This window comes from Aythya fuligula, chromosome 9 (genome assembly GCF_009819795.1).
Source record: "Aythya fuligula isolate bAytFul2 chromosome 9, bAytFul2.pri, whole genome shotgun sequence".
NCBI lineage: Eukaryota > Metazoa > Chordata > Aves > Anseriformes > Anatidae > Aythya > Aythya fuligula.
In genome coordinates this window covers 23,214,823-23,231,977 of record NC_045567.1, presented here as the reverse complement: position 1 = coordinate 23,231,977, position 17,155 = coordinate 23,214,823, and the positions used below count along the sequence as shown (strand labels likewise).

Below are 17,155 nucleotides of genomic sequence, written 5' to 3'. Positions count from 1 at the left end.
AACTGCCCAGGGCCTGAGTGTTTTCCTGACCTGGGGTGCCAGCTCTCTGCTTCAGGACTGAGCCAAAGCCGGATTCTTGAAAAGCAATTCCTTGTGTCACCAAGCCCTCTAAACCTTTACCTCAAAATGGTTCCTAGATTCACTCTTAAAGGTTCTGGCTATCGCATCTGTGCAAAAGCCTTGTTACAAAAGAATAGCCTTGAGCCGATACAAAGAAGGTTCCTCTTTCTAATTCATACAGAACAGAAATTGTATCAAATTGGGAAAAAAAATATTGCTGCTTACTTTTCCATTACACTGGCTTTTTTTTTTTTTTTTTTTTTTTTTTTCATATTGTAACTTTTGCATGCAAACAATCTTCTTGTTTGGATGGTTTAGTCTTAGAATAAGTTATTGCTACACATCTTCTGTATCACAATGACTCCTTTAGTAAGGAGTATTAGAGAGAGATCTAATTAGAGAGATCTCTTAGTTGTCACCTCTCTCTCTTATTTATTTTTTTTTTAAACAACAGTTTTCTGTTTGTTTCAACTGTGAGAATATCTGTATAGGCTGTGTAATTTATCGTACTCATTTCTGTTACAGTACCTCTCAACAGAGAAGAAAATATTTCACTCCATTTCAGTTCACACCTGATGTGCAGGAATGACAGCAATATTGCTCCCAGTGTTAAATTATTGCCTATTTACAATATCCAAATGGCATGTGATTTGGCTGACAGCAGAGGTATCAGTTTCCTTCCTGTCCTGCCAGCAGGCTCATGTGTTACTCGACCGACAGCACTGCCATGCATGCTTCTGGCAGTAGCATCCACCCAGTCAAAAAATCAAGTAGCCTTGGTATTTTCTTGTCTAATGGCAACATCAAAGTTACCAAGGACTTTAAGATTATTAAGACCTATAACAAAACGCTGTGCCTTGCTTACTCATTGAATTGGAAATGAAACAGCACAAATATACTATCATTAGATCAGACATTATCTAAAGTCAGCTGGGATCCTATTCATTAAGGAACAGGTAATGACATCTGCCTTGGAACTGAACAAATAAATTCCTAAAAGGAAAGCTTTATGAACAGAATGTGTGTTTTAAATGTCACTGTTTTCTCTTTTCACCCATACTCAAGTATTTTTGAATACCCAAGATTACAGAGCCCTTCTGAAATTAATGTTCTTAAAAAAATATATTCATTTTCCCTCACTACATGTATGAGGCTAAAATGGTATCAATGCTAGAAATAAAAGAGGCTATCCTAGCACTAGCTAGAAACAAAAAGTGTTTTATATTTTAATTGCAGTAATTAGGTGAGACTGTCATTGAGTAATTACTGTTAACAACAGCTGATCCAAATGTTCAGACCTGTTCTCTGTTCTGCCTTGTAACAGAATAGCAGAGCTATGCCTTTTTGATTGACTGCTCCCATTTACAATGCTGAGCATCGCCCCAGGATGGCCTTGCAGGCTGACTGTTAACAGAAACCTCTGCTGAAAAGTCAACGTGTTATGTGTGAACACACTGGGACAGGGCAACGATTGGTGGCAAGTTATTACATCCCAATTAAACTGTATGAGAAATAGCACCGTGACCAACTTATTTCATAATACAGGTCAGTAGTTGGGCTTGCACAATGTAAAATGTGTATGGATGAAACCCTTAGAACTGCTATACAAAGACTTGCTCCGCAGCTAGGTGAAGAGTAGCTTTCTTTAATATCAGACTTGGGTAAACTGCCGTTAAAAGGAACCTTGAAAATTGCATCTGCTCAGGATCAGTGAAATAAAGGCTTTGCCCGTCCTGAGACAGTGAGTGATGCAGCTGCTGGTGTAGACATGCTTGAGCTAGTTCTTTTCTGCTTGGCTCCAACAGCAGAATGCCTTTATTGCACTGCAACAGTGGAAGCACAGCTTCAGCTCAGACCTGCACACACCCACCGTGCCTTCTCCTGCACGTCTTTGCTCAGGTTCCTATCACCTTGCTTGTACCACAGGTGAGATCACAGCGTGAGCTGAGCAGGAACGTGACTAAAATACTGCCAGCTGCAAAACCCAGAGCATTGGTGAACACCAATGAACACTGAACACCAAACTCCACTTTGAACAGAATGGCAGAATCAACACTACTGGATAAAAAGGAAGACTTTGCAGCCATCTTAAAGGGACTCAGGCAGGTTTGTGCCAATAGTTATGGATACCAGCTGTTCTTGGCAACACATTTTGGAGATAGCAAGAAACTATGCAAATCTCACTTACTCGAGGGTAGGTTTTGTTTGTGACCATCCGTAAAGACTGTGGACATCATAGTGTCTAACTGGGGTACCATCCGGAAGACGCTGCTCACCTTCCATGCACGGAGTTTTGACAATTAAACCTTCTGACCGGTATCCCAAATCTAGTGATAAGGGAAGAAGAAAGACATTTTATTTTCTTTTTAATGAGAAATATTCTATAACAAATATTGTTAATTTTTGTTAATTTTCATGATTTCTTTTGTGTTCACTCTCTTTTGGGCATCTATACTGTCATGTGTGACTTCTTATGAAAGAGCATTTCCATCTTTATCAAATGGGATAGCTCCAATAGTCCTGTTCAGGCATCCGGGTTTCTAAGTGTTTTGATAGCTCTGTTATAGATGCTCTTTCTGGAGCAGCTCAAAGAATAAACTGGATATAACCTAATTCAGCAGATATTGCAAATCTTTGTAAACCCTGGCCTATCATCTATATAAACATAAATTGGGTTGGGTAGTGAATGTGCTGGTTAAGGCCTATGCCTGAATATTAACTTCCTGATGATTCTGAGAACCTATTTATATCTGAAGACCACAGTAAGCAACAGTAAGCAACTCTAATAGCAGAATAGCAGAGCAATGAATGATGAATGTTAATATTTACTGAGTTGTACTGCCTTATACCAGCACTTAAGTAAAGCCAAGTTAAGAATGTCAATTATTTTTATGTATAGATAAATGCTAGTCAAGTGTTTCAGGTATTTTACTGTATAGAAAAATGCTAATGAGAGGAGAGACAGGAATAGTTTTTGAATTTTCAGTTAATCGCGTTATTCATCAGAGAGAACTGCAGAAGAGAGACTACATTCTCTACCGTGTCTAAAACAAAGCACCTACATATAAAATAGGGATCAAAATCTATATGTAGTCACATAACTATGAATAACTTTAGTTTTTAGAAGTGCCATTACTGCTCATTCTAAAAAATATATTATTTGTGTGCTTATATTCTTGGAAAAGAAGGGACACTTTCAGTTAGGAGTTTAGTTGTGGTTTAATATACCTAAATATAGGAATTCATGCCACGTGTACCAATATGTAAGAAATTTCATAGTAGTGAGAATGTCCTAACACCATTTTATGGACTAATCAGACTTACGAGGAATGTATGGTGGGTAATTAAGGAGGTCATCTCTACAGCCATCAAGGGCGCCATTATAAAAAGTTGCCGGTTCATTCATGTCCTAAAAATATAGAGCAAAACCTGATTGTATTTTCTTCAATCATACAAGATACACTAAATTCTAAATTACAAACAAGCTGTATTGTAGATGCCCTTGAGAACCCTTGCAGCTGCAGTCTCAGTCTGCAGCACCACACATGCTTGACACACATTCACACCAAAAATCAGACACATTTCTACACTTACAATCCACAGGCCATCAAACTTAACACTTAGTGAGTTGTTACGGGGATTGTCGTAGAACTCCATGATTTCTCTCTTCCACCACTCCACTGTGGAATTGCGTAAGAAGTCTGGGAAAGCTGCATGTGCTCCATAGAGCTGTAAAAATAGGAAAATAGAAAAGATAGAGCACTGGAAGCATCCCATTGATAAAATGCTGGAATTTTCTAAAACAAAAAATAATTACTTGTTTTCTGATTTTACTTTGTTAGGAAGGCTGGCCGTTTTCTGCATCTTATTTCTGACATGAGATTTTATCAACTAGTTTGCTGCTATTTTTCTTAAATAATGTGCTTCTCCCTCTATATTTGAGACAATAGCCAAACTGTACCAATATTTACCCGTATTTGAGTTTGCTCAGGAAGTGACTCATTGACTGTAACATTGGGAAGAAATGGCCAGACCTATAGGACAAAGAACATTTTGAAATAATTAAACCACGCTGAATATAACTGAGCACCAGCAACAGAAAGATATAACAATTCTTACCTGCTACTACAAATGACAGCATAAACTCAAGACAATTCAGTTTCCAGTATTTATTCAATGTATCATTTACATTCAGGCATGAACATAATGTTAGCAGACTGTGCCTATGAATAGCACTGAAGTCTAAGCTGACATGATGCTCACTTGGATATGGCATACCTCTACGGTCATACATTTTCTAGGAATAGTACCTTGGAATATATAATGTCACTGGTATTCGGCCACTTGATGAAGACATCGTCTTCTACACCTCTCGAGAACGTAAGATAATCAGTTTCATTTCCAGAGATAGTTGGATCCTAAAATGAAATGTAACAAACTTTTGCTTTATGCTGAAAAAATAAGTTTAGAAATGCTGTTATATATATTCTTAATTCTGCAATGACGAATTTAAAAAAGTATGCCAAACTGACCAGGATAATGATGAATCTCATTCCTTCTGCTTTTATTTTGTTAATTAGAGCTGGTAATCCCTGAAAGCGTGCACCAAGAGTGAAATCCAGTTGCCGTTCCATATGGTCAATATCTACATATTGGACATCCTGCAATTCACAAAAGCAATGAAGAAAAAAACCATTTTCTTTTTATTTCCTTTTTTTTTTTTTTTTTTTTTTTTTTCCCTCAAATACATATTTATAGAACATCTGCTAAGTAACAATCAATTTAAACTATTGCAACAAAGTAATGCCAGACACAGGTACAGACTGGGAGACAAGTGGCTAGAGAGCAGCTCAGCAGAAAGGGATCTGGGGGTTCTGGTTGACAGCAGGCTTCCTAGAGAGGTGTTTGATATCCCAGGGTTGTCAGTGCTCAAGAGGCAATTGGGCATTGGCCTCATTAATATGTTTTAACTTTTGTTGAACTCTGAAGTGTTCAAGCAATTGGACTAGATGATCTTTGAAAGTCACTTCCAACTGAACTATTCTATTCTATAACTTTGTTTGACCTATGTGTTTTTGCTCCTTTCACAAAAACAGACTGTGCCAAAACACAGCTGACCCGACATAGAGCAATATCCAATTGAAATGATGCTGCATTATTTCTTTCCTCCTTGCTTTTCCTGTTTATCACTGCTCCTTCATAGTCAGCATGGTGAGAGACATCTGAGTGCTTCTTTATTATGAATGATTAAAAGATAATATAAAGCAGCCTAAAAAACACATTTAACATGACCATTTAACAAAACCACATTTAACATTCTACATTTAGCATGCAGAGATATTCAGCTATGGCATAAAATAGAGTTTGCTCCTCTCTACCACAGTAGTGGGGTGGTTTTTTTTGTTTGTTTGTTTTGTTTTGTGTGTGTTTAAAGGATCTTAACTGATACTCTGAAGCCAGAAATTCAGACATGAACTCAAATGTTAAGTGCTACCAGCGTACATAGGGAATGTTAGCTGCCTTCATTTCCTCCACCAGCTGGGAAATTTCACTGTCGTTCCTGTATCCATAGCGGCACAACTGGAATCCCAAGGACCAGTAGGGTGGCATCACTGGTCGTCCAATCAGCTAGAAATAAGAAAGAGTATTTGTGGTGAATAGGTGAAAACCAACCAACCAGTCCACCAAAAAGTGCTAGTTTGTAATAGGGTAAGAATCCTACTGCAGTGTACTCTTGAACAACAAGTTCTGGTGTTGGGCCCAAAACCATGTAAAAGTCAAGAATTCCTCCAATGGTGCGGTATGTCAGGGCAGGGGTTGGCTGGAATGTCACATCTAGAAATGGGGAAAGTGAAATGAGAAAAGGATGCCTGGATTAGCAGCTATTGCAAACCACTGAACATAAAAATAAAACACATCGAGAAAATAAAATGAAGATTTTCTTACCCATTGCATTGCTGTTAAGCAAGAGAACTCCATGGGCATTGCCGTCTTCTTCAAGAGCCATGTAAAATGGATGATAACCATAGGAATTCAACTTATACTGCAAACAAAATAAAATAATTTCTAAAGTGGAAGCATCATAAGCAATGACCCGTTTACATCTATTTAAAAAGTAAAAGATGAGACACACAACTTCCAAATCTATAACAAAAAGCTTCAGAAGTATACACTTATAACCTACACACCTACAAAACACACCTACAGAAAATCAATTTCAGTTTGACAACTGGAGTCTGTCTTGTTCAGAGTGACCAAGCATGAAGGAAAGCAAAGGTACTATTGCCTTTAAAACTCACTAATAAGAAAGAGCTTTCCCAGGACAAAATTTTATCTTTTTTTCCAGCAGTAGCAGACATCTGTCTATATGATCAGGAGATTATGTTATTTTTCAATATATTTCAATATATTGAAATCTGAACCAGAAGTTATAGGTGTAATAAACTGCCACTATTTCACTGGTCATTCCCTGAAAATTGCCAACATTGTGTTATCTTGTAGGAAATAGCACTCATATATGCACCGACATAAGATTTCTGATTTACCCCTCTAAGCACTAATTGAACCCCAAAACTTCCTCATACATTTCCATCTTTTAGAATAATTTTTTAGGAAGCATAATAAAGGAGCACTGGGCTGTGACTTCTAAGCCATATTCATCTGACTTAGAGCCTGAGCTCCACACATTTGGTTTTGCTGGTCACAAAGCAAAAATAGGCTTAGAGAAGACCATTGCCATTGAAACACTGTCCAAATTATAAGTCTCAATAAATACATTCATAGCAAATAAGTGTGTCCAGTACCAGCAGACATTCACTGGACTTTAAAGTACTGTTGAACATTTCTGCACATTAGGTTCATTTCTACTTACAGTAGGAGCCTGGTCCCTTGTGAACATTCCCCAGGTATGCCAGCTCATGTTGCGTCGAAACATGGTGTGCTCGGTTTCTCCAAATCCATATATATATTGGGATGCCAAGCGGGTAGAAATCTGAATGAACATGTCACTGAATGTGAAGGTAGGCAGCTGTGAATCCCAGCTAAAGTAGAAAGAAAATAAAAATATTTAAAAATATATAAATATAAAGAAATATAAATTTAAAGAATATAGCAGTCTTTAGTGACATGTTTCACTGGAAGACACTTCTTTTAGGCTGAAAAATAATTTCTTATGTTCTGCACTTCCTCATGTGACATAGGACTGAGCAAATGTCAGACTACAGTGACGGGGGGAAAACTGTAAAGGTGAGAAAATAGATATTGCTCACGGTACCTTCTCCATCCTTTCCCTGGTGAGTGTTCTCATACAATGCAATGGTGAAGCCATCTCTGATAGAGCTTCACGTGGTATTTAGCAGACAGTGCCATTTTGTGGGAAGGATAAAAAAAAAAACTCGTCTTGAGGTATTTAAAAATATGAAGAAAATGGTTTGGGATGAAAAAAGCTAGCAAAAATAAATGAAATAAAATAGATTGAATATGGCTTACATGACTGTCCCTGTGCTTTTGCGCCGAACCTGTATACCAAATGGTTTTCTCTGAACTGATACTTCATAGAGTAGGTTCTCGTTTGTATTCACTGGGGAGCTTGGGAGATTTAATGGTACAGGAACCTCATATCGTGCATTCTGATAATCATAAATCTAGAAAGAAAAAAATGAAAATTAATTCATTTCAATGAGTTGTTTGAAATCTTACCTATAGTATAGGAATTGAGAATTAGTTAAAATTAAAACAGTAAATTATTGAATACTTTTGCCAAGCTGAGTATTTTCTTTCAACATATATTTTTGCTCCAATTCTTTCACAGTATTTGTGAAAAAACAAACAAACAAACAAACAAACAAAAAAACACGCTTAAGGATTGAAATGCAGATCATTAATGTCTGGTTAATTATTTAAATCTGTTAATTCAAAGTATATATCTATATTTGAAATTTTATTGATATTTTACATGTTTTAAATATTTTAAATATAGACATGTATGTGTGTGGTAAATACCTTTCTGATTAATCTTTTAGTAATTTTTTAGACAACTCAGAAAAAGAGATTCCTTTTTAAGTTTTCTTTATTCTGTAAGCTCACACAGCTTACTTCTTGATGCACATTTTGTGCATCACATCATCACGTTTGTTTCAGTCTTATTAAATGCAAAGTAGCAAATGATAGTCTAAACAGTAGGGCATTAAAAAAATTAGAACACAGGTGGAAGAATTAATGCAAAAGTAAATATTAAAATCACAATTATGCTTACAGCATAATTTACCTGTATACTAAAATAATGTCTTTAGTTCCAGAGTTTCTGTCTGACATTAGAGATATACATTGACATTATAACTTTGATTCATATAACTTCATTGTAAATTCTAGCACAGACTTATAGGACAAAAACAAACAAACAAGCAAACAAGCAAACAAAAAAACAGCATGGCCTGGTCTACAAAACCTTAACATTTATGTAATTTATGTAAACAGAACTATTTTGAACAATGGGACATTACAAACTACAAAACTCTTGCCTGAAATTACCTTAAATTGCAGCATGTGGTTGCTATGATATTTAACCTCCAAGCGCAGTGTACCAATTGGTTCGGTGTACTTCTCATTAGCTCTGGCATTGGTGCTGTTTAAGGTCAGGTTAGCTACCAAACCTGATGAGGAGTATTCTACTCCATCAACAGAGTAAGCGTTGTCAGAGTTGTAATAGCAGGATGGACTATCTGGGTTTGATGGTGATTGCTGCAAATGACAATAGGTTGCAGGTTAGTGAGTGATGCTGGCCTATTGTATTTCATACTATCAGCATGAGATCCAAAGCTACTATTTTTATCAGGTAGCTGTCAAATGTAGAAATTTAGGGAAAAATTAATACAACTACTAAACAATAAAGCCTGTACAAATAATTCAATCAGAAAATTGAGCCCATGCACAATGAAGATGGATTTAAATTCCCTGTATCTGTGATCTTCTGCTGAATCCTGAAACATGGCTGAGTCTTGGCCTACTGAAATTCTCAGAAATTCCTCCCTCCTAATCCCGTTGTCCTCTAGTCTCCATCAGCCTTCAAGAGGATGTGCCAAAGCCACATTAGATATTCAGGTAACAGCAGACCAGGCCTTTCCATTGGATTGCATATATCTTTAGTTGTTTAAATTATCCCTAAAATATCCGCTGAGAATTACATCCTATGTGTCAAAGATCTCCTGATAGTAAGGTCAAAATTACTTTCAGTTTCCTGCTATAATTCAACAGAAACACTCAGACTAGGTATTCTGAGATTAGATAAACTGACGTAGGTTAATGCATTAGACTTCCACCTCTGCATACTTGTCATTAATCTTGTCTAGTTGTTCTAATGAAGCTATGCCTGCTCCTCACATCTGAGCTGCTAATGAATATTTATTCATCTGTCATTATCAAAATGAAAGCACCTTTCAACTCGAGCAAGTGTTTAAAACATACAGAGTCCATAACACAACCAGAGTTTGATTTCACATGAAAAGACATTTCCAAATATCCAAAATTGCAAAAAGAATCTTCTTAAGAATGCTACAGATTCAGGGAACTTCACCTAATTTAGCTGTTGCTGTTTCAGGAACAGCTAACAGATAATTTTGTCTTCATATTTAGTAGATATGTCCAGGCTATAGAATTTAGATTTATAGGAGCAAGGAGTAATTCAGCTGGAGATACTCTTTAAAGATCAACCCCACCAAGGCAGAGAGCTCCTGCATGTTTGTAGTCATAAGATATCTATCAATGAAACTGTGTAATAAATAATTGTATGTCAGTCATTATTGATACATAAGTATCAACAGAGATATGAACAATTTAGTTTGCATATGAGTTATAATATCCAGGGGATTCAGGGGTTTTGTCTCAAACAATCTAAAGGATTTTTTATTATTATTATTTTATTTATTTATTTATTTATTGCTTAAAATGTGCTTCAGTGACTCTGAAGGTGAGACAAAAGGTGTGAGTCTTGCAGGTGCCAGTGAAGCAAAAGAGGCAGTAGTTAGAGATGCTCTATTCTGTTCTGTTTTGCTCTTCTTTTTTTCCAACTGTTATTATTTCTTACTGTCTTGAAAAGAATACCATGTTTTACCTGAACTACTGATACACTTAGAAAGAACTTACATTGTTGCTAACTACCTTAGTTTCATTGAAGTAAATAAAATTCCTAGTACAGGTCAGTTGATGGCAGTGCCCCCATACTAATTATGTCTGACAAATCTGCCTGACTACTTTTTCCACTGTAACCACAATGGAGAGAAAGGTGTGATTCTGGAAATGTTTCTGTCATGACCATTTAAGAGAAATCATTTTTGCTTACCTCCCAGACACAGCCAAGTTGTTCACATTTTTCTTTTGTTGAATTCTGATTGGGATAACAATCAAACCTTTCATTGATACTTGCTTGTTGAGTCCATTGCAGTGTGTAGGATTTTCCCAGTTCAAGCTGAAGTCCTGTTATATGAACAACCTACAAATATTACAGAATAAATACTTATTAAAGCTTACATCAGATCAATCTTTCCTTCAGTTAGTAGAGAAACCATTCCTCAGAAACAATGCATTTTGCACATGGCATCTCACAAAAAACTGTCCCATGACATTTGATATAATCTTACTTTTATAAATGTACACAGCTGAAATTCTTACAAATGACATCTGAAAATAAGAAGATAAACCTAAAAATAAATAAATAAATAAATTGAAAATGGATCCAATCTCATGGTTTCTCTGGAAGCACACAGGAATAAAGACAAGGGCACAGCTCCCTCACCTTTTGAAATATGATTGCAAGAGGTCAGAAAAGGTTAAAATATTTTGATTTTGAGTCAGTTACTTAGATAACAGGTAACACAAGTGCATGTAATAATTAAAGAGTGTATGCAATGCATGTTCAAAGCAGATTCAAATCAATGTCAGTGCAATCCTTAGTGCGCAAAAGCACTTCTATGAAAGCTCCCCACTACCAGCAGCATATTCACTTACTACATAAATGCACTGTGTTGCTGACTATCACTACTCATGCTGTGAAAAATGCAGTACAAATAGATACAGGAGGTTCAAAAAGGGCATTTTATTTTGTTCAAAGATAAATACATAAAAATCAATAAACTAATGCTCAATGGCAAGAAGGTAAGAATTTTCACCCTCCTTCAACGTCAAACCAAATCACAAAGGTATTCCTCTGACACATGAAATGTTGTTGTGGGAATAAGTGCACAACTAAACATCGTGTCATTTTGAGGGTCTGAGAGCATAACTTAGATGCTCTTCCTATACAGCTTAGTTTAATGTAATTGCACATGCATTCAGGCATACAATGAATTCTGGTGAAACAGTATTAGTACAGAGGACTATCCTTTACAATGTATAAAATCCAACTGATGCACTTCCACTATAACATTTAACTGTTATAATTTACCTTATCTGAAGGATAGTAGGTGATATTATGTAAAGAAGGTTGCAGAACATTGTTCTGAGTGACATTAAGTTCTGTTATTTCCTGGAGCACTCCCAGAATTTTGATTTCTTCAAACTTCAGGTTGTTTGGATAACCATTGTTTATGACATTCATTTGTAGAATATTCTGAAAAATAAGGTAGTCATCAGCCTATTATAAAAAAATAAAATAAAAATGGTCCAAGGTTCTCCTGACCTACCAATTCATTTTTCTCATTAGCTCTTCATAGCATGGTATAAAGAAAGCCAATACTGTTTTCTTAACATATTAACTATTATCCTGCTTGTTGTTATCATCATACTTCTTTCTTCTTTGTTACAGGAAGAAACTAATGCTTTTGGCTACAAGACTTTCAAACTCCTAGAGTAACAAAAGTTTCTTACCTACAACTGATTCAATGATTCTATACGATTAAATATAATAGATATATAGGCATATATAAAGACATGGTTCTCACTTCTGTTCCTGTGCTTCTACCCTATGCATTGTGCCTATGCATCTTCTCTCACTTGTTACCTTGTTGTTTCACCATGGTAAGGGAAAGAATACATTTCAGAGATATTATTATCATTATACAAAAGAATACTTTAGCATATTACTTGACATCCTGATCATATGATATCTCTGGACTAAATGGAATAGAAAATTAATCATGAAGCAGATGGTGTAGGTTCAAACAGGATATAGGTCTTCTCCCTCTTTTAGAGACATTCAGCTACACTTTTTCAGTATCCCAGATTTATTTTTTTTTCCATTTCACAATTTTTCAGAATCACAAACATATCCACCTCCTTCCTGGCACTGTTTTAACTGCCTCCGATGTTTTATAGTTCTCTCACTCAATAAACATTAGTGTTGAGTTTATGAAGTGAAGGGAATTAAGAGTTCTTTAGACACTGAAGTTAATTAGGGGAGGAAAAGACAACTAAAAGACTTTCATCCCATTTAAATTACATTATTTTTGAAATGACTCCTCTGTGACTTTGTCAAACACTTTACTTCTCAGTAAATATTACAGGAGAATAAGGAGGGAGAAAAGAATGCCCTTTGACAATACTTTCTGATAATAACAACAGATGAAAATATAATCATTTAAAAGAGAATACTTACATCAGAAACGTTAAACTCATAGTAAATGTAGTTTTTATTGTCAAGTGTGCCTGTTAGGAAAGGAAATAAGTTACACTTGCAGTGCAGAAAAGAATGCATACGAACCAAGACTGTGTCACCAATCAATTACTAATTATCATAAAGCCATTCAGAAGATGCTCTGAACAAATCATGTACAAATTACTGTTGGTTTCACCTTGTTTTGAAGACCTTACACTTATTTTGTATTCTTTAAAAACCTGCATATAGCTCAGAATTGAAGATTCATGATCTTAACCATTGCTGTAGAGGATTCCCGTTTCTAACAGGAAACAATAGAAACATTCACTATTTCTGTTTATTGTCCAAGTGGGAGTTTTTTTGCCCTTGAAAAAGTGTTTATCATCTTCAAAATCTCTATAGTATTTAGTACTTCCTCTCATCTTTCTATTTAGATCACATAACTTTTTCCATGAGACCTATTTTCTAGACTTGTAATTTTTCTTGCTGCTGTCTTATGGTATCCTATTTTTCTACATTTGCCCAGAAGAGTGAAATTTGTAGGCAGATTGTAGGCCACCAAAGCTACAAAGTGCATGATTACTCACTGCAGATCTGCTATAACACCAGGAAATCATACGCTGGCCAACAACTCTCTCTCCATAGGAATGAAGGAATGTAAACTATATATACATTAATATGACTATAGGATAAGTGTATGCCAAAGTAACATGACTTGCTATGCTTTCTCTGCACATTCTCATTTTGCAGGTAAAAACAAGTTAGCCAAGTGAAATGTTCACTACAAGTTCCATCCAACAGATTTCCATTTTGACCTTACTATCATCTCTTTGATGATGAGATAGTTCTCCTAAACTTCTTTGGATTAGGCCAGGAGATCTAATTTACAAAATTTTCCAAAAACTTTTAATTAAATGTCTCTAAAATGTACGGATAATTTTTTTTTTTTTTTTTAATTATTCGTATGTATCTTCTTAAATGTAGATTTATGGTTCAAAGTGAATCCATCAAAATATACAAAGTAAGTATTTTGTGCAGAAAATGACTGTAATGTTAATAATGTATGCCATGGAAACATAAAAGAGGAAACACCACACCACCAGGAAAAAATAAATAAATACAAAAATTGATTACAACAATCTGTTACATTTTTCCATATGAGAAAACGTAACTGTGAGCAAATTGTAAACTGTTTCTCTGCAACCTGAAAGTTTGGGCCAGGAAATAGAATCACAAGATGTTTTATTGTTTTGTTTCTCAACAGAAGAGAGTACAATAACAGCTTTGTTATTTTAGATCCTGACAAAGCAGTACATACGGCTGTCATATCAGCAGCCACCCAAGGCCTTCAATATTTACTGCTGCAATAATCAGACAAATCAAAGCTCTATTTCTTAAAAGCATCCCAAACTTTCACAAAAATCTAAAGAAAACTAGATGCTTCGAAGTTTTTTTTCTGAGATACAATTGGCACAGTTAAAATAATAGAAGGGAGTCCTACAAGTCCGATACATGAAGTTTTTCTCATTCCAACAGATTTTCTAGGATTGCCATCACATTTACCTGTGGAGCACAAATAGGTTACTTTCTGGCATTTTCTGTAGGTAAGATTTATCAATGCCAGTTCACCACAAGAGATGAAGTTGACAGGCTTTGGCATAATTATAGTGACTGTCCCAGGGGAAACAACTTCCCTGATTGCTTTTGCAAAGGCGGGGTTGGCAACATGACAAATATAGCCTGTACATGCTTACTTGTGTGCTCGTGCACCGGTGCGCTGTGGGAACCAGATGGCATGAAATATTTTGGCTTCAGTACTGTATCTTTGAGTTGACAGAATCTTGACTGTTTTCACAAGTAATTTAAATAACTCCAGAGAGTTAAAAAAATTGCTACTTTTTCATTTTCTACCTGTTTGTAGTGTCCAACACTAATTATGTGCATTCTTGCACCCATTGAAACTAATTTGGATCTATACCAGAATATATATCAATCTTGACACTGCAGTTTAACAGTCAGCGTGCTAATGTACCAAACCTTAACATATTTGTGGCCACAGTGAAAACATGGGGTGAAAATAATAGAAAAAATAAAAAAGGAAGACTAACTAAATAACATTTTTTTTCACTTAAAAATGATCAAAAAGTCATGATATATGAGTAACTATTAATAGGTTGTAACAATGTCCACAATAGCTTATTCTTGCTCCATAAAATGAGCTGGAGGATTGAAGTCTGTAAGTGTATTTAAGTTTGGTTTATCGTACTTATTTCAGTATTGATAGCTGCTCACCTGTAGATTCTCCATCATCCCAGAACAAGTCCCCGTAAGCTTTATTGTCATCATCCAGGGCAATTATAAGTCCCATTGGATTCTTGCGACTATCAAAAGAAAGGCATTCTGTCTTACATGTATCTAGACAGCTACCGAGACAGTCTTAACAAATCCTTCCTGTTCATGCTAAGAATGCAGTAATTGGAAGAGTTACAATGTTTGGGGAGTTGTCTTAGATTAGTCCTTGGTCATCTTTATTTTCAGGGAAATGGATTAAAATACATGACAAGTTGACAAAATATTATGCAAATAAACCATTAATAAATCATTCCCTATATATGTAAACAGTAGCAGAAGTGAGTTGTTGTTCACTGTTGTTTCTAAGTCTCAAAGTAAGAGTGCTAAATTGGATGGGCTGCTACTGATTTGTAACTTGACAGTCCTGAGCCCATTCTTGAAATTATACTTCAAATTAATCTAACGGTGAAAGCATTTGGTTTGGAAGCATACCTCTCAGATGTCGTGGGAGCTGGTTGTTGTGTAGGGTAAATGTAGCCTCCTCTCAAATGGAGCCCCAGTTTGTCTGCTGGCAGGTACAAATCAGTCCACTGTTTTCTGATTGGTATTTTTGCCCCCTTATTGACAGGGATGTAAAAGAACGGGCATTACTCACTGCTATCAAACTCATGATTTAAGACAGCATTCATTTTAACTTTTCCTTTCAGAGGAGGTTGAATTTAGGTAAATATCTATGTGACACTGGGCCCAAGAAATAAAATAACCATATATCAATATGTTATATAAATCAACACCTCACAGTGCTGAGTTTTGGGTCAGTCAACACAGACAGCAGCTCCTGTTGGGCTGTTGGGACATCAGATGTGAGCAAAGCCTTTTTTTTTTTTTTTTTTTTTTTTACACCCGCCAAAAGGATCAAAGGATCATTACAGTAGTGGGAAACTTATTTGCAGAAATGAGATTAATAAAGAAAAATCACAAATTCTCATGCATCATAATGTTTTACTTTACTTCAAGCATGTCTTTGCTGAAGTTTCTATTCAATCTGCCTTCTCATCCCCTGCACTATATTCCATGCCTCCATGTCCTTTCTTTGAGGTTTTGACTCATGCGTTTACCCCCTCCATACTTCATCCTTTGTCTCACCATTTCCTCCCTGCAGGCTTTCTTGTCTCTGTCACTGAAGCAGGCCTGACAAACTTATTCTACCTCATAGACCTTTAAACAATCACCCCCTAGTATCCTGGGCATTTACTCACCGTTTCATACTCATACCACACTGCATCAGGAATATATGCTTGAATTACATCCACACCCTGAAACATGAATAAAGAAACATCTTTCATATTTGAAATTAATTAATTAATAGACTAAACTTTCTTGTGTGGTGTAAGACAATATAAAGTGACATGAGAAAAGCTCTGATTTTGAGTGAAATTCTGAGATGATGCAAAGATGAGTTGAATCAGTGTATCAGACCAGATGACTGGTTCTCCAGATGATTGGTTCCCCAGGAAAACGAGAGATGGAAAATGTAATAGGTTATATGGGATTTAATACATAAAGTGTAAGATTTTCCATTTTAATGGTGACAAAAATATGTTGTGTGCTCTCTCACTGGAAGTGATAAGTGAAGGGGAGGAGGGGGAGGGAAAGAAGACTAACAAATTTACAATTGCAAGGAGTCCAAAGACAGTCAGTAATGTGGTGTACCAATGAATAATATGTACAATCATCTAGCAAAAAACATACTTCCCCTAGAGAACAAACTGTGTTACAGCTAATAGACAAGTCCCTCTGCATTTTTCTTGTGAAATGACTTCACTTAAGGTCTGCTCAAGCCAGAAGAGTTCAGACCAGAATAGGACTAGAGGGCATTTCCTGAGCTCCTCTGGGAAATAGGAAGAGCCCATTTTTGTGGTTCACCTTGTTCAGCAAAAAATGGGAATGCGAATGTGATTTCAGGAGGAAATACACATACACAGCAGAGGAGCTATAATCTTCAAGCTGACTAACAAAGATGTCAGACAAACAAACTACAAAAGCTCAAAAAAAAAAAAAAAAAAAAAAAAAGGAAAGTGTTTTCTAACCAGAAGAATAAAGGAACAGCAATAACATAACTTCGGCATTTTATGCTGTAGTCTCCCACCGGAGAAAGGAGTTGTAACTTGTGACTTCAGGAGTCCCCCTTCCCCATGAGGTGGTTATGAGACACAC

At 36.0% G+C, this 17,155-nt stretch overlaps 1 protein-coding gene across 1 annotated transcript in view; it reads right to left on the bottom strand.

Moving 5' to 3' along the window:
* SI (sucrase-isomaltase) overlaps positions 1-17,155 on the bottom strand; it is a 51,352-nt gene that overhangs the window by 10,574 nt on the left and 23,623 nt on the right. The window contains exons 20-37 of the mRNA XM_032193507.1: positions 16,198-16,254; positions 15,431-15,555; positions 14,939-15,027; positions 12,647-12,696; positions 11,498-11,662; positions 10,397-10,546; positions 8,590-8,799; positions 7,549-7,703; positions 6,932-7,100; positions 6,007-6,103; positions 5,783-5,895; positions 5,563-5,688; positions 4,593-4,721; positions 4,371-4,478; positions 4,032-4,094; positions 3,655-3,789; positions 3,385-3,469; positions 2,249-2,387 (exon numbers count right to left, since the gene is read on the bottom strand). Coding sequence (XP_032049398.1) covers positions 2,249-2,387; positions 3,385-3,469; positions 3,655-3,789; positions 4,032-4,094; positions 4,371-4,478; positions 4,593-4,721; positions 5,563-5,688; positions 5,783-5,895; positions 6,007-6,103; positions 6,932-7,100; positions 7,549-7,703; positions 8,590-8,799; positions 10,397-10,546; positions 11,498-11,662; positions 12,647-12,696; positions 14,939-15,027; positions 15,431-15,555; positions 16,198-16,254 — 2,165 coding nt within the window. The remainder of the gene's footprint in view (positions 1-2,248; positions 2,388-3,384; positions 3,470-3,654; positions 3,790-4,031; positions 4,095-4,370; positions 4,479-4,592; positions 4,722-5,562; positions 5,689-5,782; positions 5,896-6,006; positions 6,104-6,931; positions 7,101-7,548; positions 7,704-8,589; positions 8,800-10,396; positions 10,547-11,497; positions 11,663-12,646; positions 12,697-14,938; positions 15,028-15,430; positions 15,556-16,197; positions 16,255-17,155) is intronic.